Source organism: Neofelis nebulosa, chromosome 2 (genome assembly GCF_028018385.1).
Source record: "Neofelis nebulosa isolate mNeoNeb1 chromosome 2, mNeoNeb1.pri, whole genome shotgun sequence".
In the NCBI taxonomy this organism is placed as follows: Eukaryota; Metazoa; Chordata; class Mammalia; order Carnivora; family Felidae; genus Neofelis; species Neofelis nebulosa.
In genome coordinates this window covers 95,443,093-95,469,975 of record NC_080783.1, presented here as the reverse complement: position 1 = coordinate 95,469,975, position 26,883 = coordinate 95,443,093, and the positions used below count along the sequence as shown (strand labels likewise).

General features: G+C 35.3%; 1 protein-coding gene across 6 annotated transcripts in view; it reads left to right on the top strand.

Annotated features, from left to right (window-relative positions):
* The window catches only part of RAB3GAP1 (RAB3 GTPase activating protein catalytic subunit 1), a 111,630-nt gene that overhangs the window by 65,870 nt on the left and 18,877 nt on the right, over positions 1 to 26,883 (top strand). For all 6 annotated transcript variants that reach the window (XR_009251601.1, XM_058694879.1, XM_058694869.1 and 3 more), the window contains 10 exons: positions 712 to 780; positions 2,300 to 2,373; positions 5,260 to 5,352; positions 5,844 to 6,013; positions 7,798 to 7,887; positions 9,024 to 9,196; positions 10,387 to 10,441; positions 10,686 to 11,045; positions 20,366 to 20,503; positions 24,148 to 24,375. Coding sequence is in view for 5 of the 6 variants with exons in the window: in XM_058694879.1 (XP_058550862.1) it covers positions 712 to 780; positions 2,300 to 2,373; positions 5,260 to 5,352; positions 5,844 to 6,013; positions 7,798 to 7,887; positions 9,024 to 9,196; positions 10,387 to 10,441; positions 10,686 to 11,045; positions 20,366 to 20,503; positions 24,148 to 24,375 (1,450 nt within the window). In the remaining variant the exon portion in view is untranslated. The remainder of the gene's footprint in view (positions 1 to 711; positions 781 to 2,299; positions 2,374 to 5,259; positions 5,353 to 5,843; positions 6,014 to 7,797; positions 7,888 to 9,023; positions 9,197 to 10,386; positions 10,442 to 10,685; positions 11,046 to 20,365; positions 20,504 to 24,147; positions 24,376 to 26,883) is intronic.

The window sequence follows — 26,883 nt, the reverse complement described above, 5'->3', positions numbered from 1 at the left end:
AGGAGTGTGGAATATTTTTCCATTTTTTTGTGTCTTTGATTTCTTTCATAAGCTTTCTATAGTTTCTGAAAACTATAATTTTCTGTATTTTTTTTTTAATTTGTTTTGAGAGAGAGAGAGAGAGAGAGAGTCCCAACTGACTCCACACCGTTAGCGCAGAGCCCATAGTGGTACTGTACTTGAACCCACCAACTGTGAGATCACAACCTGAGCCAAGATCAAGAGTTGGATGCTTAACTGACTGAACCACCTAGGCGCCCCTAGCATGTTCTTTTTTTAAAAAGTTATTTTAATGTTTATTTATTTTTGAGAGAGACACAGCATGAGTGGGGGGAAGAGTAGATAGAGGAAGACACAGATCGCAAGCAGGCTTCAGGCTCTGAGCTGTCAGCACAGAGCCCAACGCAGGGCTGGAATTCACAAACTGTGAGATCATGACCAGAGCTGAAGTTGGACACTTAACCAACTGAACCCACCCAGGTGCCCCTAGCATGTGTTTTTTATATCTGTAAGATAGTAACTTCATATGGGTGTGCTAACTAAACTAGTTGTCTCCTGTTTTACGGTAGTGTAAGTAGCACCACTTTTAACCTAATTATATGTGCATTTCTGTTTATTTACTTAGAATACATTTCTAGAAATAGAATTGCTGAGTCAGAGAATATACATACAATATCAAAGCTTTTGGTTATATTTTATGTTTTATTTTAGTGAACTCCATTTAGCAACTACATGGCCTCACCTGACTGAAGGTATCATTGTGGATAATGATGTTTATTCGTAAGTATTTAAGAGTTATTATATTGAGTATTATATTTATTCAGTAGAATAAATTAACTGCCAGGTGGTTAGCAACTTTCCTTTTTCTTTATATCAGCTTCTGATAAGGTTAGTTGATTTTTCTACTTTAAAGATTGCTTTTTAGACTGATTAAATATGTATTAGAGATGCGTCTTAAGCTGCTGACTTTGGGGATGTGATCTTTAGCTTAGGGATAATGAAGAATCTTTTTTTTTAAAGTTTTTATTTTAATTCCAGTTAACATATATATTAGTTTCAAGTTTAAATATAGTAATTCAACACTTCGATACATGACCTATGCTCATCACAAGTATACTTCTTAATTCCCACTGCCTATTTATCTCCCCCTCCACCCGAACAGTCTTAGTCTTACTTTGTTTTAGCAAGGATGTCTCTAAGCAGATTCTCTAAGCAGGGATTCAGTGCATAATTCTTTTGAATTTTTTTAGCTGGTTAGAAGCATTTCCTGAAATACTTTAAGAAATAATGGTCATCAGAATGTGCAGGAGTAATACTTGATCATTAAATGTCATAAGTAACAAAACATGTCAGTCATGTACTCTTGTGTGATGGAAACAACTAAAAAATTATAGCAGGTATTATCTAGGAAGAATGTGGAGAAAGAGGAACACCATTTTAGTACTTTCTCATGCATGATGCAAACAGTGAGAAGTAGGACACTTTTTTTGTTGTAATTGAAATAAATGTATTGTGTTTGTTAATATTAAAAAAATTACATGAGCTTTCTTAATTAGATAAGTTAGATGGGTATAGAGAAGAAAATAAGGACTACATAGAAACCTATTACTTAAAAAATAGTTAGCATTTTGGGGTGTATCCTTTTTTTAAAAATTGAGTTATAATTGATATGTAACATTCTATTTCACATGTACAGCAGAATGATTCTGTAGTTGTGTGGGAGTATATCTTTTTAAAGTTTAAGTTTACATATTGCTTTATTTAGTGTATTACTTTACATTCTTATGCCCGTAAATATAGGTCTGTGTTGTTATTTTTAAAATTGCTGCATAGTATTCCATTAAGTGTACACACAGTAATCTATTTAGTTGAGAAAATAGGGCACTTTTGATCTTGTGCAAATTTTTGTGGTCTTTGTTTTTAATATTGTTATAAAGTGATGAAGGTGATTGTGCATACTTGCTTGTTTCTTGTTTCTTTTTTAGTATTCCTAAAATTAATTATTAGATTATCAGTGTATATTGCCTGTTCAGAATAATTTTCATATGTGTGCTTTGATTATTCTGTTTTGATTGTGGTTTTTCCTTTTGTACTTTTTTGTCTATAAACTTTGACTTCTTAAGATTATATATTTTTTAAAACTTATCCAAATGACTTTATGCATCCGAGTAACAGTAAGTTTAAGGGAGGCAAAATGGATTGCTTGTCGTTTTATATAATTAATTAGACTGCATTTTGATAAATTGATGAGTTGCAGATTGTCATAATTAGGATCTTCCGTTTATTGTTTTGCATTTAGTGATTTGGATCCTATTCAGGCTCCCCATTGGTCTGTTAGAGTTCGAAAAGCTGATAATCCTCAGTGTTTGCTAGGTAAGACATACTTCTGTTACTTTCTTGAAATTATGTTCTTTCCCCACCATTCTGCCTGTCTTCTGGATTAGGAAGACTGAATGTATTCTTTATACTTTATTTCACCTATCAAAAGGGTATATTTGGGATTTTTTGTGTGTGATCTCGGGTAACATCACTGTAAAAGAAATCTTTGCCAACAGTAACACACCCTAGTTAACTCTTAAATAGCACTAGCAGGATTTCTTTCTCATCTTTTAGCTTTAACCAGTTTATACCTCAGAATGCTTGGATGTTTTCTCGTGATCTTTTATTCTTCTAATGCTTTTATGGCACTCCCTTTTTTTCCTCTTGTGGCAGTTTGCATCTTCCATTCTTGTTAGTGCAGCACTTTCTGTGTTTTGTCATCCTCTGGACCTGTGGTATATGATGGAAGGAATACTGATTTGACAGTCTAATTAGAGCCCCTCCATAGAGTTGGACCACATCTGCAAACTTGTTTTCTGATAGAGGAAAAGAGGTGTAAATAATACTGTACGTCTCATAGGCTTATTTGAAAATCAAGTGAAATACTAGAAATACTTTGAAAAATGTTGATTTGCCATTGAAATAATATTATTGTATCCCATATCTGGCATTATCATTCTCTTATTATTTTGGTAGGTGTATCTCTTTGATGAAGTCTTTTGAACCCATCTCTCCTCAGTGTGTCTTTGCATTTTTTTCTCATATTTAGTACACATGAAAATATTTTCTCCATTCCCATGTTCATCCAAGCCAGTTCACTCTGTATAACCTGATATATTACCATTCAACAAATGGAGTTACTAAATATTTACTGATGACAGTAATGATGCATTTCTCTAAAGCATCATTTTTTTGGGTTCTTTAAAATTAATCATATGCTAGAGGTGACTGGGTGGCTCAGTTGGTTAAGCTTCCAGCTTTGGCTCAGGTCATGATCTCATGGTTCATGAGTTCAAGCCCTGCATCGGGCTCTATGCTGACAGCTTGGAGCCTGGAGCCTACTTTAGATTCTGGGTCTGCCTCTTTCTCTGTTCCTCCACCACTCACTCTTTCTCTCTCAAAAATAAAGATCACAGTGTCTTTCTCTCTCTCTCAAAAATAAAGATTTTTAAAAAATTAATCATATGCTCTTCATTAAATGCTAAGTAGCATTTGACATGTTTTGCTAATTATAGAATGGTGAATACAAAGATGTATAAGGTAAAATTCCTTCCATTGGTCTTGGGGTATTAGGAAGATGGTAGAGGGTTGATATTAAGAGTTTTAGAATTGGATAGACCTTATTTTAAGTCTTAGGTCTGTCAGTTTGAGCAAGTTTCATTAATTTCTTCTCAGTAAAATAGAGATAACCACAGTATATACATAGAGGTCTTGAGAGGATCAAATATGATTGGGCACAAGTGTGTTTGTGTATCACATTTTTTTTTTTTTTAATTTTTTTTTCAACGTTTTTTATTTATTTTTGGGACAGAGAGAGACAGAGCATGAACGGGGAGGGGCAGAGAGAGAGGGAGACACAGAATCAGAAACAGGCTCCAGGCTCCGAGCCATCAGCCCAGAGCCTGACGCGGGGCTCGAACTCACAGACCGCGAGATCGTGACCTGGCTGAAGTCGGACGCTTAACCGACTGCGCCACCCAGGCGCCCCTGTGTATCACATTTAATACAGTGCTTATCATATAGTAAATGCTCAATAGTTTCTCTTGCTTATTCATTGAATTATTAAATTGTTAAATTTATTTACTAAATTGTTTCCTAGTTTCTTATTGTTCCTCGTCCACTGGCTTCTGATAATAGCAAGAGGACCTTAGAATTTAAGTATTCTCATTTTAAGGGGTGCCTGGTTGGCTTAATCGGTTAAGCATCTGACTTACGCTCAGGTCATGATCTCACAGTTCCTGGGTTCCAGCCCTGTCTCTGTGCTGACAGCTCAGAGCCTGGAGCCTGCTTTGGATTCTGGGTCTTTCTCTCTCTGCCCCTCCCCTGCTCATGCTCTCTCTTTTTCTCAAAAATGAATAAAAAACATTAAAAGATTTTAAAAAATGTATTCTCATTTTAAGTTATTGTTCCATGATCCCACCCAACCTCTTTGATTTTATACATTTATATGACTAGATTATAGGACTCTATAGTCATATATAATTGACTAGAATCGTGTAGTTTATATAATTGAATTATAGGATTATCTTACTTTTCTGAAGAAGTCCAGAAAGTGTTCTAGATTTACTTAGAACTAGTTGGCGAATTCTAAAACATAGATGTCCTTGTTATCTTGTATTGTGTAGGAGTTTTAGTACTGATGGTTCTGGTTAAACACTGATTTTTTGTACAAACATCTTACTGCAGCTCTTTAGAAAATATCAAATCTTTTCCCCTTTATAATAATGACATAAAGTCTACCATTGATATACAGCTGAAGGTAAAATAATTTTATACTATCTAATTTCTTAATCTTCTAGAAACATATCTTTAGAATTTCTTTTTATTTTAATTTTTTAATGGACTCAGAAGTCTAGAAGGGTGGCAGTTAGGGTGACATTATGTGCATATAGTAATATTCTTGTTACTTCTACAACTCAGAACAGATATTATTTATCTTATTCAGGTACATAGTAAGTACGTAATATTTTTAGGTGCAGTTACTTTTCCTTTCATTCTAGAAAGAATTCTGAGGAAAAACTTTTTTTATATCCTAGGACATGGAGAGAAAGGAAGAACAAGGCTACCTTTGACATAGGATTAATTTTTGTCTTGGGTGGAAAAACTGGTTTATTTTTCTACCACATATTAGTTCTAGCTTTTGTGAAAAGACATACTTTAATTTGTAGAACTGATTTCTTTTAGTTAAGTCAAAGATGAGTAACATTTTTTTCTGCATAGGTGATTTTGTCACTGAATTTTTTAAAATTTGCCGTCGAAAGGAGTCAACTGATGAGATTCTTGGACGATCCACATTTGAGGAAGAAGGGAGAGGTGACCTACTTTCTTTTCTTTCTTTTTTCTTTCTTTTTTTTTTTTTTTTAAGTTACTTTCAAATGTCTAACCCTTTTTCCTTGGCACATTTTTCCGGCAACTTTTCATCTATTTTCACATTTGAATGAAGTTGGAAAAGGAAGTTTTGATGGACTAGACTGCTACCGTTTCTCTCTCCAGGTTATACCCTGAGCTTAAAACATTAAGCACTTTTAATAAGTTCTTTCTACCAAAAATGTAAGATATTTTGTAAAGCAGGGTTTTTAAAGGTTTATTTTTGAACTTCTGGGGAGAAATGATTTGTGTTATACCATTGTCAATCATGGATGCATATAAAGCTGAATATGTGTATTAAAATTCTAGAATTCTGAAATGATATAACACCAGTGAAAAGAGTGACTAAAATATTTTATACAATCAACTGTTTGCTCATCGCTTTTACTTGCTAAGGTTGGTGATATAATGTGTGTTTGTTTCTATTCTTTTTATAGAAATTGCTGATATAACTCATGCTTTGTCAAAGTTGACAGAGCCAGCACCGGTTCCAATTCATAAATTATCAGTTTCAAATATGGTACATACTGCAAAGAAGAAAATACGAAAACATAGAGGTGTAGAAGAGTCACCACTGAATAATGATGTCCTCAATACTATTCTCTTGGTAACTAAATGTAGTATCTTTGTATGTCTGTGTGCATATTCATTTCTTCATTATCTGTTCAGTTCCTTCTATGTGGCAAGCACAGGATTGGGAATATAAAATGAGTAAAACAAAGTCTCCAAATACAGTGAATTCCCACTGTTGCATGGGAGAAGCCTGGCATAATGGCTGTGAGAACACAGTAGAGGATGTATATTTCTCTACCTGGGCAGTTGGAATCAGGGAAGGCATCATAAAGAGGGGCATTTGAGTTGCATCCTGAAGAGAAGGCTGTAGAAAGAGAGAAACAGCAGAGATGTGAGAAAGCATATTGAACAGTTTGATGTATTGTAAGGTGCTTTTCAGGGTCAAGGGCTGGAGAGATAGCAGGTAACCCGCCATACTGAAACACTGGGCTTTATATTGCAGTTTCATACTATTTTAAGCAGAAGGTCAACATCAGAGTTGTATTTTTGAAAACTACCTTTAACAAAAGTCTAGAGAAACTTTTTAGTAAGTACTAGAAGGAGCTTAGGTGTCTGTTAGGTATAGAGTGGTGGAACAGGCCCAGCCTGGGCCCACCAGGTTTTAATCCTGACTTACTGTATAATTTTGAAGAAGTTATTTAACTTCAGTTTCGTCATCTATAAATGAGGGTAATAAAACCCTGTGAGTTTGCTGGGAGGATTGAAGGACCTTCTGTTACGCGCCTGGCATATAATAGGCCTCTGATAAATGATAGCTGTTCTTACTATAATTGTAGTTATAATAATACTTCTGGCTATTTTTGCATTAAGACCATCTTGGAAACAACCTTTGAGTAGTGGAAAGAAGAGAATACAGGACTTGCAAACTTGATGTTGATCTCATCTTTGCCATTAATCTGAAGGAGCCTCTTAACCACATTTTCAGTTTGTATATCTGTAGGAAGTGGGCGGTAACACACAATGGTATTAGTAGGATATTGTTTGCAAATGTACTTGGTAGTGAGAGTTGGTACATAGTAGTTCCTCTAAATTAAAAAAAAAAAAAATGTCTTGGCATGTTCTGTAATGTGTGGCAACATGTGCATAGTAAAAGGAATCACAAGTCAGCAGTACCACAAAACACTTGGGAGGAACAGTGTAAAAAAGACTGAAAAGTAAAAGTAAAAGGACTGAAAATAAATTTTTGCACAGAAGGTCCTTCTTAAGAATATATCCTTAGAGATTTTATTCTAGTTATTTAGCTTGGCTGTCATATGCACTGTTTTTTTGTTTTGTTTTTTGTTTTTTGCTTTTTTTACTATTCCTACACACACATAAACCACATTGAAAAGATAAACTGGTCATTACAGGTTTAGGCAGCTTCCCACTTTCAAGGGGTATTTTGTAAAGTTATGGTGTTAAATATCATACTCTTAATATTTCATGTATGAAAACTCGTGGATGATACAACTTCATGGAACCTCATGAATATATGGATGTTTAAAATTTTTCTCTTATGTTTTGTCTTTAATACTTTTAAGGAGATTTAATGATCTTGGATCATAATGAAGAAATTTTGGTTTTGCATTGTTTAGTTTACAAATCCAGGTGGTTATGTTGGAGGAAAATCTCTGATTTCCAAAATTGGCTAATTGCTGAAACTGTATTTTCAAAGAAAAACAAAAAATATTTGATACAGTGTAGAACCACTGGCCAGTACAGTGAGAACATTTCCATTTTTAACAGCAAAACCATTAAAAAATAAAATAGTGTTTATATGAGTTATGAATATAAACAAAGTAGTAAATTTGGTTGAAATGTGTTTTTTTTCCTTCTAAGTTCTTATTCCCTGATGCTGCTTCTGAGAAACCATTAGATGGAAGTTCTGCAGTAGATAATAATAATCCTCTATCAGAGAGTGAAGAATATGTAAGTTGGTTGGAGTTTAATATTAAAATATTTAAAATGTATTGAATTTCTAGAGGTTGCTTTATTGCCAGTTTGGTGGCATAAGGATTATTTTATTTTATTTTATTTTATTTTTTTAACCTTTTTAAAAAAATGTTTATTTACTTAAGAGACAGAGTGAGCAAGCAGGAAGGCTCAGAGAGAGAGAGAGAGGGGGAGAGAGAGAGAGAGAGAGAGAGAGAGAGAGAGAGAGAGAGACTATCCCAAGTAGGCTCCATGTTGTTAGCACAGAGCCTGATGTGGGTCTGTATCTCACAAACCATGAGATCATGACCTGAGCTGAAATCAAGAGTTGGATGCTTAACAGACTGAGCCATCCAGGTGCCCTGGATCTTTGTATTTTAAAAATCACGTTAGGAAAATTTGAGTAGACATCATGGCCTCCACTCAGATTATGACCTATTACATTGGCCATTGATCTGTATTTTGGGTAGTAAGAGCTTTTCTGGAAACAGTGAAAAAAATAAATATATTGTGCATGATTGTAGGATTTCTTTCATTGTAGACTTTTTGTAAACTTAACAATTTGATGTTTTGCAACAGTTTCTTCTCTTTCAAAACTAGACAGTGAGTGGAGAACTAATGAAATAAACTGTATAAAATGAAGTAAAATTTTCATGTGTTTCTTATCCAAGTCTTAGATAAATTGAGTAATGAGATGTTTAAGGGACAGGTGTAGAGATAAACTATTTTCAGTAGTTACTCTTGGGAACTAGATTTCATGAAATGAGGAAAAACAGGCTTTTTATTTTTAGTTCTGATTCTGTGTGTTTGGTTTTATTAATAAGTTTATATTCATTTATAATTAAAAGATTTTTAAAGCAACATGTTTGGATTACATCTTGAAGATGCCACAGAAGAAATGGAAAGTTCTGACTTTAGCTTCACTGAAGTACAGCCTCATTTTTTTGGTCCTTGAAGAAATCTTAAAAACATGGGACTACGTAAAAACAATTTAGGCAGTAATGTATTAAACATTTGATAAAAGCTAGTTTGGTAGGATAGGTTGATTTAGTATTAAAAACTCCCAGTTTTTGATTACGCCTGCACATAAGTTGTTAACAAGTTTTTCTTTGTTTCTACTTTGTTAAATTCAGAATCTCTACAATCAGTTCAAATCTGCACCATCTGACAGTTTAACATACAAATTGGCTTTGTGTCTTTGTATGATCAATTTCTACCATGGAGGATTGAAGGGAGTGGCACACCTCTGGCAGGAATTTGTTCTTGAAATGCGTTTCAGATGGGAAAACAACTTTCTGATTCCAGGGTAATAATTTCAATTTCTGTTTGTATATGTAGGCTTTTTGTTTGTTAGAAGAATTATACTTTTGACACATTAATTCTCCTCTTCTAGGAAATCTGCCCTAAGAAAGTGGTAAGAAACTTTGAACATGATTTATATTCACAGGTGTTCATTGTGTCAGATTTATAATAGGGAAAAAAAGGGAAGCAACCTAAGTACCAAACATAAAAGAGTAGTGTAAATCATAATGTATGATTTACAATGGAAAGTTATGGACCTATTACAAGTTTTTTCCAAGAATCTGCTAACATAGAAAATGATCATAATATTTGCAAGAAAGTAGATTATAGTGTTGTGTACACTAAGTGCTTTCAGTTTTGCTTATCTATATTTATAGAAAAATAATTGGGAAGAAATAAAGCCAAATGTTAACAGAAATTTCCCTGAGTGTGAAATTATATTTTTATTTTTGTTTTTTTTATAGATTTGTGTATTTTCTAAGTCTTCTATAGTAAACATATATTTTTATAGGTGGAGAGAAAACATCTTTAGAGTTCATAAGTTCAGATATTGAACATTGCCTGTAATTTTTTTTGTGGATTTATGTTGACATTTCACTTAATAAAATAGCTACCAAATATTTCGATATTGCATAGGTTACTGCTCATCTACCCATACTAAGGCAGAATTATAATATGAGTAATATGAAATGGTGATTGAGCCAAAAATATTTATACTTGTGTCAGTTTGCTAGTCTCTCTTAGCTGGTTTATCTCTTGGCTGATTATTGGCAACCTAGTGGTGTAGAAGAGGTGGTTTAAGCTCCCCTTGGCAAAGACAGGTGGAGATCAGTGGTTTTTTATATTGAGAATAATAATTGAGAACTGAATATATAATCTAATCTGTTTTGTATAGTGTGAAACACTGTATCCTAGCTACTTCCTGAGGTGGATTTAGAGACATTTTAAGTTTCTCTTAGCTTGAGAGCTATTACTAGTTTGCTATTAAGCTTTGAAAAATATATTCGCTGTTGGTGGACTAGAAGGATAAAACAAATTTTGATCTTTTAGTCTTACTTGCTCCATTTCAATTATCTTACCTGTTGAAATCTTTTGATTTCTTATCATTATGGTTAAAATTTATAGTAGCAAAGAAATTTGCATACCTGAAGCCACTTTACTAAAACTAACTTTTCCCACTACTTTATTTGATAGATTAGCAAGTGGACCCCCAGATCTAAGATGTTGTTTACTGCATCAGAAACTACAGGTAAAGATTTCTCAATGACAGTATCTAAATATGGTCTTAATTTAATCGGAGCTTATTCTAATACTAAATGTAATAATGGGTTATATATACTATTCTCATCATGCTACTGTAGATTACTTACAGTTACTGTCATTCACAAGAAGGTCCAGGGAAGGAATGGGAAGGCAAATGAAATACTGAAGTGGATAGGTTTTTATTTAACTGTAACTAATTTAAATACAAATGTTATTTTTGTTTTCTTAAGATGTTAAATTGTTGTATTGAAAGAAAGAAGGCCCGTGATGAGGGGAGAAAGACAAATACTTCAGATATGTTTCCAGGGGATGCTGGAAAAGCTGGAGACCAGCTGGGGCCAGATAATGTAAAAGATACTGATAAGGAAAAGGGAGAGGTTGGAAAATCTTGGGATTCTTGGAGTGACAGTGAAGAAGAATTTTTTGAATGCCTAAGCGATACTGAAGAACTTAAAGGAAATGGACAAGAGAGTGGCAAGAAAGGAGGACCTAAGGAGACAGCAAGTTTAAAACCAGAAGGACGACTACATCAGCATGGAAAACTCACTCTGCTACATAATGGAGAACCACTCTATATTCCAGTGACCCAGGTAGGATATGGACTGGTTCTGTAAGTTTTGATTATTTTTATTTTGTTGTTCGTATCTTCATCCTAGTAGGAAATGGTTGCTTTGGGTAGGAGCAATTCTTTAAGCAGTCTTTGTTCAAAGATCTAAGATTTGAAATCTAAATTAACTATTGGGGGCTTTCAGGTATTTCCATTTCTGAAATTGAGAAATGCTTTGAAGTTTAGGTAAATAGTAGTTCCTTATGGTAAGTGATCGGTTATTTCTTAAACTAAGTGGTGAGTACACAGGTCTTTAAAAAATAAAATCCAAAAAGAGGAGAGGAGGAACAAAAGTAAAAATCCTTTTATTTATATGACTATTTTTTTTTAATTTTTTTAACGTTTATTTATTATTTAGAGACAGAGAGACACAGAGTGTGAGCAGGGGAGGGGTAGAGAGAGGGGAAGATACAGAATCTGAAGTAGGCTCCACCCTCTGAGCTGTCAGCACAAAGCCGGACATGGGGCTCGAACTCACGAACTGTGAGATCATGACCTGAGCCGAAGTCAGCTGCCCAGCCAACTGAGCCACCCAGGTGTCCCTATATGATTAGTTTTATCTGTTCAAAAATAAAGTTTGAAGCCATTTTAAAACATTAGGAAGTAGAACAGAAACAACACAACACCTAAGGTAGAGCAATAGTTTTTTGGGGGTTGTTTTTGCATAAACAACATGTGGGTATGTTTTATTGTGAAAAACCCAGTTTATAAGTAAAAGCCACTACCCACTAATTCAACTCTCATCTCTAGAAGTAGCCACTATTACTGGTTTGCATTATAGTTTCTTATACCTGATACTATGCATTGATGTACATACATGTGTATACATATGATACATAGTTTTGTGGATTTTTTTGGTTTGTTTTTAAATGTGTGCATTAAACAACTTTTTGTTTAACCTAGTATGTCTTGGGATCTTTCCAAGTCAGTACATGTAGATCCACTTTATTTCTTTTTAATTGCTGTCTACTATTCCATGGCGTAGAAGAGCCATAGTTTATTTAACCATTTCCTTCTTGATGCACAATAGATGTTATTGCTAGATTTTGCTATTACAGTGCTACAGTACAGATTCTTGTAGTTTCTCACATTGTGTGTTCACATTTGAGTGTTTCTTAAGAAAATAAGAAATGGAATTGCTAGATAAGCAGATATACAAGTTATGAAATTGCTCTTCAAAAGGCTGATCCTATTTTATACTCTAGTCAATGGTGAATGTATAGGAATAAGGAAATATTGTTCTCTACTCAGCTTTCCTTTCTTGTTTTCCTCCTTGCACAAATATTTATTGAGTGCCTGATGTATGCCAACTACTGTTCTATAACTTGGGAATTTAGCAGTAAACTTGACAGTAAGGTTCTTGCACTCATGGTACTTACATTCATACTTAATTTTGTTATAAACAATTGATATTACCAGTCATATAAATTTTAGACAATATGGTGGACAAAAGTATTATCTCAATGTTTTAAATTGTTTTCTCTGATTTTTCATGAACTGAAGCATCATTTAGTATGTTTCTTGGCCATCTTTTCCTTTGACTTGCCTATCATTTTTCATTTAGGTTTCTGACCTCTTCTTACTGATTTGTATTAGTCCTTCATATTTTAGATAGATATAAACCCTTTGTTATATATACTGTACATGTTTTTTCCTAGTCATTTAAAAAACATTTATTTGCTTGTTTATTGATTTATAAATTATATATAAAGTGCACAAATTTTAAATGTACAGCTTGGTGAGTTTTTTCATGTTTAAAAACTTATGTAGCTACCATCCAGATTAAAGTATGGAAAATTCCCATCATCCTAGAACAGTAGTGATCACTAGAACTTTCTGTGAAGGTAAAACTGTACATTTCTAGCTCTCTTGTCCAATACTATGTCCATTGAGTGCTTGAAATGTGTATGCAACTGAGGAACTGAATTTTTAATTTTGATAAATTTATTTACATTTAAATAGCCAGATGTATTGGATAGCATAGCTCACTGCTCCCTTCCAGGTAACTCTTTTTGTAACTTTTGTCACTATAGCTTAGTTTTGTCAGTTTTTGAATCTCATAAATGAAATTATGTTCCACTTTTTTGTGTTTAACATTTAAAAAAAATTTTTTAATGTTTATTTATTTTGAGAGAGAGAGAGAGACAGAGCATGAGCAGGGGAGGGGCAGAGAGAGAGGGAGACACAGAATTTGAAGCAGACTCCAGGCTCTGAGCCGTCAGCACAGAGCTCAAAGCAGGACTCAAAACCATGGACTGAGAGATCATGACCTGAGCCAAAGTTGGACACTTAACTGACAGCCATCCAGGCGCCCCTACTCTTTTGCGTTTATAATTTTTTTTACATTTATTTATTTTTGAGAGAGAGAGATAGAGCACAAGTGGGGGGAGGGGCAGAGAGAAAAGGAGACGCAGAATCTGAAGCAGGCTCCAGGCTCTGAGCTGTCAGCACAGACCCCGACGCAGGGCTCGAACCCACAAACCGTGAGATGATGACCTGAGCTGAAGTCGGTTTCTCAACCGACTGAGCCATCCAGGCGCCCCCTGTGTTTAAATGGAATCATTCCCACTCTGTGTTGAACTTTTTTTAACTACCACATGTGAGTTCATCCATATTGTTACCTGAATCAGTATTTGTGTGTGTTTTATTACTTTGTAATATTCTATTATGTGAACATGCCACAATTTGCTTGTCCTTTCACCTGCTGATGGAATTTGAGTTGTTGATAGTTTGAGCTATTACAAATAAGTGAACATTCTTATGAGTCTTTCGGTGAACATAGGTTCTTAATTTCTTTCGGATAAATTTCTAAGGGTAGAGTTGTTGTGCCACATGGTAGAAATATATTTTTGCTTTAGTAGATGTTGCCAAATTGTCTCCCAGAGTGGTTGAACTAGTTTATATTCCCTCCAACAGTGTATAATACTTGTGGTTTATTCTGCATAATCCCTAACATTTGGTGTGTCACCACTCCCAGGTTTGATGATACGCTAGGAGGACACACAGGACTTAGCACATATATATATAGCCATGTTCATAGCTATAATCTATTATAGTGAAAGGGTACAAAGCAAAATCAGGAACAAGAGGTGGCCCATGGGACAGAGTTTGAAAAATATCAAATACAGGCTTCCAAGAGCCTTCTCCTAGTGTGGTCACAGTCTCCAGTCTATGGCTTATCTGTTCACTTTCTTAATGATGCCTTTTGTTGAATAGGCATTCTTAATTTTAATAAAGTCTGGTCTGTTAATGTTTATCTTATGGGGACAGTGCTTTGTCTCCCTTTTAAGAAATTTTTAACTACCCCATTGTCCTAGAAATAGTCTCTTATGTTTTCTTCTGGAAGCTTTATTGTTTTACCTATTGCATTTATGTTTGTGATCCACCTCAAATTGACTGTGTTTGGTATGAGGAAGTGGTTGATTCTCTTTTCCCTATAAAGAGATGGAGCTATGTTCGTTCCAACACCATTATTCAAAAGACTTGCTTTTTCCCCACAGAATGGCAGTGGTATCTTTGTTCTAAATCACATGATCATATGTGTGTTGGTCTGTTTCTGGCTATGTATTCTGTCCATTAGTCTCTTTGTCTATCCTTGTGCTAATAATAGACTATTCTACTGTAACTTACGGTCTTTCTGTCATGTAGCATAAATCTTCTAACTTTGTTCTCCAAGATTATCTTGGCTGCCCATTGCATTCTTATGTAAATTTGAGAATCAGCTTTTCATTTTCCACATACAAAATAATCTTGGTGGGATTTCAGTTCATATTGCATTGAATTTATAAATCAACTTAGGGAGAATTGACATCTTAACAATTTTGAGTCCCATACCATGAAATACTTCTCATTTTATTTAAGGTTTCTTTTACTTTCCCTTATCAGTGTTTTATAGTTTTTAATGTAGAGGTTTTGCATATCTTTTATTATTAGATTTAATTCAAAAGCTTTGTAATTTCTTAAATGTTACAAATGACATTTTTAAAAATTCCATTTAAGGGGGCCTGGGTGGCTCAGTCGGTTGAGTGGCTCACTCTTCACTTCAGCTCAGGTTACCATCCCAGGGTCTTGAGATTGAACCCTGCATCTGGTTCCATGGTGAGTCATGAAGCCTGCTTAAGATTCTCTCTCTCTCCCTCTGCCACTTTCCCTGTCTTGCCCTCTCTCTCTCAAAAAAAAATTTTTTTTTCCATTAAAAATTTTTGCCCTGATATGTGGAAACAGTTGATTTTTGTATATGGATTTTGGATCTAGCAATCTAAGTACATTCACTTATTACTTTTAGTAGTTTGTAGATTACTTGGAGTTTTGTTGTTCTTGTTGTTTAGAGAGAGAGGGCATGTAAGTGGGAGAGAGAAGCAGTGGGAGAGAGAGAATCTTAAGCAGGCTCCATGCTCAGCCCAAAACTCAGTGGAGGGCTAGAGATCCCACGGCCCTGGGGTCATGACCTGAGCTGAAATCAAGAGTTGGATGCTTAACCAACTGAGCCACCCAGGCGCGCCTGGAGTTTTCTATAGACACACTCACGTTATCTGCTAATATAGAGAGTTTGAACTTGATTTTCCAACCTTTACACTTTTTAATTCATTTTCATGCCTTATTGTACTGTACCACCAGTGCAGTGTGATTAGTATATGGATACTTTCTCTTGTTCTCAGTATCAGGAAGAAAGCATGTAATAATCATTGAGGGTATCTAATAGAGGTATCATTTATCATATCAAGGAAGTTGTCTTCTGTTCCTGGTTTTGAGTTTTTGTGTTTTTGTTTTTTTTTTTTTTCATGAAGAGGTATTATATTTTATCAAATGCTTTTCCTTCATATTGAGGTTATCATTAAGATAATTGTAAAATTTATTTATTTTTATTTTTTTTAAAGTTTACCTATTTCTGAGAGAGAGAGAGAGGCAGAGAGGGAGACACAGAATCCGAAGCAGGCTCCAGGCTCCGAGCTGTCAGCACAGAGCCCAATGCAGGGCTTGAACCCACCAACCGTGAGATCATTCCCCAAGCCGAAGTTGGATGCTTAACCAACTGAGCCACCCAGGCGCCCCAAGATAATTGTGAATTTTAAATGAAATAGCACATGATAAGTGAATACAGTTCTAGTTCACAATAAGCACTCAGTTTTTAGTTGTTATTCTTCAGAGGACTTTCTCTTTATATAAGTGGCTAGTATTGCTTCTCAAGAGGCAAGGATTTACTTGAAAGTTTTGTAACCAGTTTTTATATTTTGAAACATGGATTTGATTGATTAATAATCATAGAGTTAGGTGTTGGGATGTTTGCTTGATAATTTTAAACATGGATTCTGTTAACTCTGTTGTCCATGCTTATACTATTTCTTTGCCAGGTGGCTGTCATTTACAAGATTAATGTTTTTGTTTGATAGGCCTTAGCCTTTTTGCTTTATTCTTTTAAAACTGAATTCTATTTTTTAGGTATTCCATTCTTCATTTTTAGTATTAGGACAGAACATTCTAATGCTAGAAACCAAGAGTGTATTATTTCTAATTTTGTTTTGGTGCATGCAGTTGGCATTGAGATCTTGTGGTATAAACCTTGGTTTTGGAATCCACTGAAACTAGATTTATATTCTAACACTACCACCTACTAACAGTATTGCTAGTACAAGCTCTGTTTTCTTTCTGAGCCTTGTTTTAATCTCTAAAAGCAAATAATAATAGATTGGTTTGCATTTTTTAAAATTTTGAGTAAATTTTATTTTTACTTTTTTGTAAGAAGGAATTCTCTCAGCCTCATTATTTTGAGATTCATACATTTTGTTGTGTATATAAGTACTTCATTCATTTTTATTGCTTAGTAGTGTTCCATTGCATGGATATACCACAGTTTGTTTATCTGTTCATTTTTTAATGGATATTCTAAAAATGGCCATAAGGAAACTTTGAGAGGTGATGGATAAATTCATTATTTTGATTTTGGTGATTGTTTTATGGGTATGTACTTATCAAATGTACCCTTTAAATGTCGATTTATACTTCACAAAAGTGGTTAAAAAGTTAAGTGGTTCTAATATCACTGATTGACAAGAAGAAAAGGAAAGTATTTCTATCTTGTTCTAAGATATCTCCAGTTTTAAAACACTACCTATTTATTTGTTTAATAAACAAATATTAAATGGTGTGCCTGGGTGGCTCTGTCGTTTGAGCATCTGACTCTGGCTCAGGTCATGATCTCATGGTCTCACTGTCCGTGAGTTCGAGCTCTGCGTCGGGCTGTGTGCTGATAGCTCAGAGCCTGGAGCCTGTTTCAGATTCTGTGTCTCCCTCTCTCTCTGCTCCTCCCCCACTCATGCTCTGTCTCTGTCTCTCTCTCTCTCTCTCTCTCTCTCTCTGCAAAAATAAATACTAAAAAAAATTTTTTTAAATAAACAAATATTAAATACCTTAAAAACCAATAACAGTTTGTATCATTCCGGGTTGTTAAGTATTAAACCACATACTGTGTTTAAAAACATTTGTCATGTAAGTGTCCAGCAAAAGTTAATTTTTTTTTTATGCCTTTTTTCTTTCCAAGTTTTAATTAACAATATTCTTATTTTTAACGGGCCAGTCGCATATGTATTATCTTGGTTTGATTGGGTTAATGAAGAGTCCAAGAAAGTTATTCTGGAAGCTCTATCTTTATTTTTTTTTCAAAAGGCTATATACTTCCTTTGTTTATTTTAGATGCTTCATTTTTCATATTCAAATTTATTATCTAAATCTAGAATAATTTAAACTTTTTTTTCCTCAGCATGCATCATTTTTTTTTTAGAAATTCATTTTTATATCTTACATTTAGGCAAATCAGGGCAGATTTTTAGTCTGTTTTACTTTCTTTAAAGTTAATCTCACTTAAATTATAATCATTGTATATGTACTTACATAAAATGATTGGAATTCAAAATGATTTCAGTTGAAACACACTTTCACACTTAAGAAATTAGCTTAAAATGTGCCATTAATCAATTGCCTATATCACACACAAAAATAATTTATATAGATCCTTGCTTCATAAGAATTTAAGCACTCTTTTGTATTCCTTTCATGTAGATTTAGTTCAACCTAAAATTTATGGTTAGAAAAAGCTTAAAGACTACCCAATATTCTAATGCCAGGGCTAGAAGAGAAAACTATGGAGGATCTGTTAGAGCAAGAGTCGTAAACTAGTGGATTGAACCAAACTAGTAGTTCTCAAGGTTGGCATCAGATAGATGTCTGAGATTCTCTCTTCAGTTTGACGCTTCGTCGTTTTGCCCCTTGATCTTGGGTAGGGCACTTGTCTCTGCGCCTCTGTTTCATCAGTTGTAAAATGCCCTGACCTCTTCTCAGTGCTCACGTGAGATCGTGTATATGAGAAAGCTTTGGGCATATTTAGAAGGGGTAAATATTTAAGTGTATAGTCCACAGGCTACTTCCTGCTTATATTCCTCTTGATCATGTTCTTTTCCACTTAGAGTTGGCCTGAGATTTCCAGGTAGGAAGGGTTGTCAGTGTCTTTTCAACATGTCATTTCTTTCCTATCATCCTGAGATTGCAGGGCTGTAGGACAATGAAAAGTAGCTCCTTCCTAATGGAAAGACTGAAGGCCTGCTTCACTGGGGTTCATTTTTTAATTTGAGGTATTTTGATATCAATGTGAAGCTCATAATGAAAACCTAAGTATTTTGTCTCTAATTGCTAGCATTTACTGAGTATATGCCATGCTTTATTCTTCCTGTGCCTTCCCCTCTCTCTGCCCCTCCCCTGCTCATGCTCGCTCTCTCTCGCTCTCTCTCTCTCTAAAATAAATAAAACATTAAAAAAAGAAAAAACTTCCAAAATGAGGAAGATAGAAGAAAACAGTTATTTTGTTTGTTGCTATGTGTTTTGAATGCTATGGCTTTACCATGCTTCTATTTTATTATTGACAGATATTTGTGAAAATTATTTATTTTTATGTCATTGGTTCTTAAATGAGGAGTGATTTTTTTGACCCCCCAGGGATATTTGGTGATGCCTGGAAACTTTTTTCTGTTTGTTTGTTTGTTTGTTTGTTTGTTTGTTTTTGTTGTTGTTTTTGAGAGAGAGTGTGTGTGCACATGAGCAAGCAGGGGGTGGGACAGTGGGAGAGAGAGAATCTGAGGTGGACTCCATATTCAGTGCAGAGCCCGATGCAGGGCTTGATCTCACAACCCTGAGATCATGACCTGAGCTGAAATCAGAAGTCAGATGTTTATCTGACTGAACCACATAGGCACCCCTGGAAACATTTTTTCTTGTCATTAGGTGGAGTGGTGCTGTAAGCATCTGATAGGTAGAGGCTATAGATACTGCTAAACATCCTACAATGCAAAGGACACACCCACCACAAAAAAATTATCCAGTCTAAAATGTCATTACTGCCGAGGCTATGAAACCCTGCTTTACAGTAAGCTCTTGAAATCTAGAAGGAATGTATTTATTGTCAAGGTGCTCTAAACACTTACTTCCACTGGACTTTATCTTACTATGTAGGAATAGAAAAGTCCATGTTTTTCTGGCTTTAACAACAAAGCAGGCAAGCTTTGTTTGGTTAGTCTCTGGATTGTTGAGTGCTTTCATATTTCAGATATAAAATCTAATGGAATCAATTCTCAGAACTTTCCTTAAGCCCCTTTCAGCAGTTTTGAAATGTTTTCTGTCACTCTTAAAATGATTCTACAGTTGTATCTTCCTTTAGATTTGCCTTAGCTTCTTTTTTATTTGGGGTTACCATTAAAATATATAATGTCTCTGATTCCTAAAACAAAAATCCAAATACTTCTTGTGGGAATTAGTATTTAGAATGTCTTTGGAACCTAAACTCAAAGCAGCTTTGCCAACATAAGACTTAGTTATTTGGGGTCTTTTAGTTGAGATTCAAATTATTTGCCTTTATTTTAATTTTCATATTTATCAGTTTTCTTCTCTTACTAGTTGTAATAAAAACCTGGTTGTAACTAATGATGACACACATAAACATATCATTAGGACTTCATTTCTTATCATTAATAGGCAGGAAAATGTTCAGTGCACCCAAATTCCTGTCTTTTGGCTGTTAATCCTGTCAAGAAAAACATGATAATCTTATTTGTTGGGGGGGAGGTATGCTGAAAGTCATATTTGTTATTAATTTGTTAATTTTTTATGTAGGTTCTAAAAATCTTGTGAATTTCTCTGAATTCTTTTAAATACAGATTTTGTGACTGCTAGAGATGAAATAATTGTTGTCTTTATTTTTATAGTTCTGCTTTTTCTAAAAAAAGCTGTTCATGAGCTTTGTCCTTTTGTGCTTCACAGGAACCAGCACCTATGACAGAAGATCTGCTGGAGGAGCAGTCGGAGGTTCTAGCTAAATTAGGAACATCAGCAGAAGGGGCTCACCTCCGAGCACGCATGCAGAGTGCCTGTCTGCTCTCAGATATGGAGTCTTTTAAGGTGGGTCACACTGTCAGAGCTTCGGAGTCTGTTTGGAGCTATTCTGGGATGAAGCTGTGAAAGTCACTCTCTAAAGTGGTGTGAAGGCCTGAATGTCTTTTTTATTAAATGTTTTGAGATCATTAGTAGTTACAGCATCCTACGTTTATCTCCTAAAGGTCATAGCCAGACTTGGTTCTTAAATTTAAAACAAGAAAAGAACAATCTTTGAATAGTAGTTGGAAGTTGAGAATTGAATCATTTCTGTATGTGCATTGGAATGTTTTTCTCCTTTATGTGTTTATCCAATTTAATGCACAGCTTTTAGGAAACGCTTAAGATTTAACATAGGCTGCTTGATTATACTCAGTTACAGTCTACTGAAGTTTTGGAGATGTGATGAGTTCACTTATGAAGGCAGTGTCAGAAAGGTGACTGACTCTACTGAGTGGGTCATGGAGGGTTTCTCAGAAGAGTCACTACTTTAGGGTAAGTAGGCATTTGCTACCTGAAGAAGAATATTTTAGGGTTAGATATAGGCCTGTGTTGGAACATAGAGCATTCAGAGAATGGTGACATTGGCTTATTAGCTTAAAAACCCAGGGATGAAAAAGGTCTTTTTTTTTTTTTTTTTCAATGTGTATTTATTTATTTTTTATAGAGAGTGCACAAGCAGGGGAGGAGCAAGGCGGCGGGGGGAGGAGGGGACAGAGGATTCAAAGCAGGCTCTGCACTGACAGCAGCAAGCCTGATGCAGGGCTCGAACTCATGAACCATGAGATCATGACTTGGGCTGAAGTCAGCACTCAATCAACTGAGCCATCCAGATGCCCTTGTTTTTGAATTACTTATTCTTGAAAGTGGAGGCAAGGCCGTGTATATTAAAACAAACAGAACAAAAACCCCAAGTGGGTAGCCTGGTGGGCCATAGGCCTTCCCTGTGCCTCCTGCTGATACTCTGAACTGTTTCCCATGCCCAGATTTTCCTCCTTGACCTGCTGCTATCTGTGATGGTCTCCATCTCCCTGTTCCATAGCCTCCAATCAGTCCTGCTGTTGTGCTGTATGCCAGCTTGAGTTTCATTTTTTTCAACAGAAACAACTTATGAAAACCTATGTCACTTTTATCGTCCCTGTTAGCAGATTGTAGGACAGTAAAAGGGAATGCTTTTATTCCCTGCTTTTTTCCCCCATCTTTACCAAAAGAAAAAAACGTCTTTAGTAAACTTCTTGATAGGTACATGTTTTTCTTAGAGACTAAGAAGATAGGGAATATCTGTGTGTTTTGTTCTGCCATGAGACAAAAGAGATGTATTGTTTTAAAACAAAATCGTAACAGTGGAAAAAGAGAGGACAGTTGGCTCTCAGGGCATGTGTTAAATCAAAAAGGTAGAAAAAGGGAATTGGCTTATGATGTATGTGCACAACAGGAAGTACCAGCCTCTGTAGCAGTTGTTTTCCTACCTGACCTCTAGCTGCCTTCATATTTATCTGCCCCTGTGCTGCTACCGCATCCTTGCAGAGGCACTTCTAGGAGGAAATTCATAATCGAAACTGTAAAAGCTTTCCTCTAGAAACATATTAGCCCCTTATGGGAAGGTTCTGTGTAATTCCAACACTGTACCTCAGCAAAACTAAGCTCATTCGACTCTTTTAGACTCATTTGGGTACCTGCAAATCTCTTAAAATATTCTTTTAATAAAAAGATTATATTTCAAATAGCCAACTTAACACATCTGCCCCTGCCTATGTGGGAATCAGTTAATAGGTTTAAGGAAATACATAGTCACTCTAAAGTAGATATGGTTGCCTCTCCTTTTTTATATGGGGGTGACTAGTATTAGGGGCCCTTAGGAGAGTCTGCAGAGCTTTGGGTGGATGCTGATAGGTTCCTTAGGTACCTGCCCCTCTCAGTTCCAGAAGGGCAGGACCTATTCTCAAGCATTTCCTTGGAGTACATACCTGTAACAGTAGAAAGAAAACACAGCTGAAGTGAGCCTTGACCCTTTTTTGGTAGCTGTAGGTTAAGCCTGGTACATGGTACAGTAAGGCAAGCCAGAAGGAAGAATTTTGGTGTGAAAGGTCTTTTTTAACTTGTGTACTACGGGATGTTTTTATGTGGGTGTGGTGTTGCCTGGTTAATAACCAGATCTTTGTACATGAATCCTGAGTCATGCAGTAATCTTGACCCATTGCAGTTTGCAGCATTTTTTTATTGCCATGATGCATAGTCGTTGGAAGTTTATGTTGCTGACTCTCAGTTAAGAACCTTCCTCTGAGTCCTCATCCCTCAGGAGAATTTCTTGAATTGATGGGGATGGTGAAGCTGGTTGTCAGGGGACTCAGTGAGGACAAATGGGCAGTTTTGCTCTTCACATTTAAGGCTACTATTCTTATCATGTCTGTTTTCATTTTGGTCTGGAGTTATTTTAATTTAAAAAGGAAGAAAATGACCTTTCTGCTTTTTTTTTTTTAATTTTTTTTTTTGACGTTTTATTTATTTTTGAGACAGCGAGAGACAGAGCATGAATTGGGGAGCGTCAGAGAGAGAGGGAGACACAGAATCTGAAACAGGCTCCAGGCTCTGAGCAGTCAGCACAGAGCCCAACACGGGGCTCGAACTCACGGACAGTGAGATCGTGACCTGAGCCAAAGTCGGATGCTTAACCAACTGAGCCACCCAGGCGCCCCGACCTTTCTGCTTATTAGCACATTCTTGTTAATGTTTATATCACTTAACTATTATAGGCAAATAAAATAGTACATATAGCAGGAAGTATATGTTGTGGTAGAGAATATAACTAAAAAGGTATGTGTTTAATGTGTGTACACATATTCTTTGAGTTTGTGTATATATACATACATACATGCCCATCCTTAGTACTCTACTAATACATCACTGGAAACTTGCAAGAAGACTTCCATGCCTTACCACTAACACTGTGAAGCCTCTACTTTTTTTCCAGGCTTGAATGTAGAATTACTTAAGAACTTTGGCGTGCATCATCATTAATTCTATAGACTTATCCAGTAAATGAAAGTTTAATTAGTTGGTTTCAGAAGCTGAAAAGCAATAGTTAGAATTCTAGTTCCTTAACAACACAAAAGCAATGTATGTGATGGTAATTTGTTGTATAAAGTACAAGAATTCGATGACTGAATAGAACATTTCTGAGGTTGGCTGATACTTACTGCAGTACCAGTATTGATTTTTGAGAGAAAAAAAAGAGTAGAACTTTTCCATTATTGTGTTATTATTCTAATTGTGTTTTGTATTATTTAATTACTTGAGTCAAGCTTATTTGATACTCTTCCAACTATTGAGTACTTTTCCAACTATTGAGTTGTTACTATGCTATAATTTTAAACTAACTTATATAACTTATAATCCACTTAAGAGAGTTATTTTCATTTTACAACAGATTTTTATGTCTAAATTCATCGAAGGAAAATGTGTTCTTTTTCTGCAAAGTGGAGACAACAAAAGAAAATGATTTTGGTACTTGAACATCTGGCCTATTTTAAAGGCTACCCCCACACTCAGGTCACATATTAGATTTTGTAAAGATTAGGTAATTTTTGGTGAAAGTATGATTTTGCAAACAACCTTATCACTAACTGTTGATTGTTACTGGATTCTGCTGAACTTTTTTTGCCTTATTTTAGGCAGCGAATCCAGGTTGTTTTCTGGAAGATTTTGTGAGGTGGTACTCACCCCGGGATTATATTGAAGAGGAAGTCATTGATGAAAAGGGCAACATGGTTCTGAAAGGAGAACTGAGTGCCCGAATGAAGATTCCAAGCAATATGTGGGTAGAAGCCTGGGAAACAGCTAAACCAATTCCTGCCAGAAGGCAGAGGAGACTTTTTGATGATACGCGGGAAGCAGAAAAGGTAACTGAGGTTTGGGTATCTAACACTAGAAAGCTAACTATTGTTCTAACATTTTTAAAACTTACTATAATAGATGTTTAAGCCTTAGACACACTTGAGAAGCAAAGCATTAAAATTTAATGAGACTTTTATGTATCTGCTATTCGTATTTAAGATTTTAAAACTACTTCCAAATAGGCCAAAGAATAAGACATGCATATTTTATATAGAGTGCTTACCATCGGACTGCCTCATAGCATATGACAAAAGATGGTCACATCCTTTGACCTAGCAGTTTTATTACCAAAACAGTTTGTTAAAGAAATAATGAGAAATACATAAAGATTAATGTATAAGAATGGTGTTCAACAAAGTTTTCTAGTGTCAAAGTAGACACAATAAAAGTTTCCAAAAATAAGCTTGGTTTAATAAATTATGGTATAATCCATTTAGTGGACTGCTTTGTAATTGTCAAAAAACATTTGGAGTTCTGGAGAATAGTGACAGCTACCTGATAACAAATTGTCCTACGCTTTCTCCCTCCCAGCTATCCCCCAAACCCCATGAAATTAATAAGTAAATAAATCTATGCCTTTGGCATTACTAAGAGATAGAGACCTTAGTGACCTTCAAATTAACTCTAAGTTGGGAAATAAGCCAAATTTCAAAGGAGTTCCCAGTACTGTAAGCCTGTGGGTGTAGAGAGCGGGCAGGGAGTCTTCAGAAGAGCTGAGGGATGCAGAAGACTTAGATGGAGCACGGAGCCACCCCAGAAGGAGAGAGCCTAACATTAATACTCAGTTCAGGTACGGCTTGATAATTCACAGCACTGGCTACAGAGAAGGGACTTTAAGTAGGATTAGAAGTAGAAGTAGATACTCAGACGTTGCCTTGGGAAGAACTAGATATATGGAGAAGGAATTGCCCCTTTGAGATAAAATGGTGATGGGAAAAAAGGAATAAGGGGGAAGTTAGGAATCCTGCAGAAATGCAAAAGAAATAAAACCTATCAATCTCTGTCACCTCCCCTTCTCCCAATCCATTAAAGAAATGGTGCAGAAGAGAGCACTTTTAAACTGTGACATGACTAGGATTAGTAAAGAGCAGACCATATCCATACAAAACTACTATCAAAACAAAACAAAACAGAAAATGCAGATTGGGTCATTTCAGCTAATGAAAACATTTCCCACAAAATTGACCACGAAACAGGAAAAAAATTGTAACACTCCAAAGAAGTAAGTTGTCTTCAAACCAGCTTGGGGAATATGAAGAATCATGTTTAATCAGAAATACTAAGAGCCAAGAGCAGAAATGGACCAAAAAACTCCATGAAGAAATGAAGCCACAGCTGGTTTAACTCTCAGGATAGGAGTAGAAGAAAAAGACAACCATATCAAAAATAAAGACTAAATTACAAAGGGCCTATAGGAGAATAGATTTACATTTAAATTTGATAAAAGTAAACAAGGAAAAACAAAAACAGCCAAGAGAATGAAAATGGATGAATAGTTAAAGGAGTTGAAGAGAAACTAGTAAAAATGGAAGATAGGAAAAGTAGAAGTAATATTCATTTTATCAGAGTCTTTGAAGAGGAAAAACCAAAACACTGGATCAGAACTAATATTTGAAACTGCAATCCAAGAAACCTTTCTGGAAATAAAAGAAAACCTGAATTTATATATTGAAAGAGCTCCCTGGGTATAGAGGAAGATGCACCAGAAGTAATGAACTCCAAAATACATCACTATAAAACTGCTAGAACTTAAATATTTATTTTATTTTTATTTTTTTTTCTTTATTTTTTAATATATGAAATTTACTGTCAAATTGGTTTCCATACAACACCCAGTGCTCATCCCAAAAGGTGACCTCCTCAATACCCATCACCCACCCTGCCCTCCCTCCCACCCCCCATCAACCCTCAGTTTTAGAACTTAAATATTTAAAGAAAAAAAATTCTCAGGACTTCTAGGCAAAGAAATGAAAATAATTTACAAGGAAAGAGAATTAGATGTCAGATTTCTCAAAAGCAAGGCAATGTGGAGCAGCATTTTCAAGAACTGTAAGTAAAAAGTATAAACCAAAGATACTATATGCCACCAAAGTGTCCACATAGTCAAGACTATAAAAATATTTTCTCTGAGTTTTTGTATGCACACATTTCTGTACATATTCACCCTTCCTGAGGAATCTACTAGAGCTGCCCTAATAGAACGTTCTGCAGTGTTAGAAACATTCTATTGCTGTGATGTCCAAAATTATAGCTACTGGCCATATGTGGCTATGATGAAAACTTGAAATGTGGCTAGTATAACTGAAATTTTAAATGGCTACATGTGGCTAGTTGCTTCCTTATTTAACAACATACAGGAGAATAAACTTCATCCAACCAAGATGTGACTGGGGAAACTTTGACAGAGGGCCTGTGGTGAGCATTTTATTTCTTTAATTTTAGAGCTAAGACTAAAACTGAGGATATAGGTAGAAGAAGATGTAAAACTTGTAGTAGAATGAGAAGTTGGGACA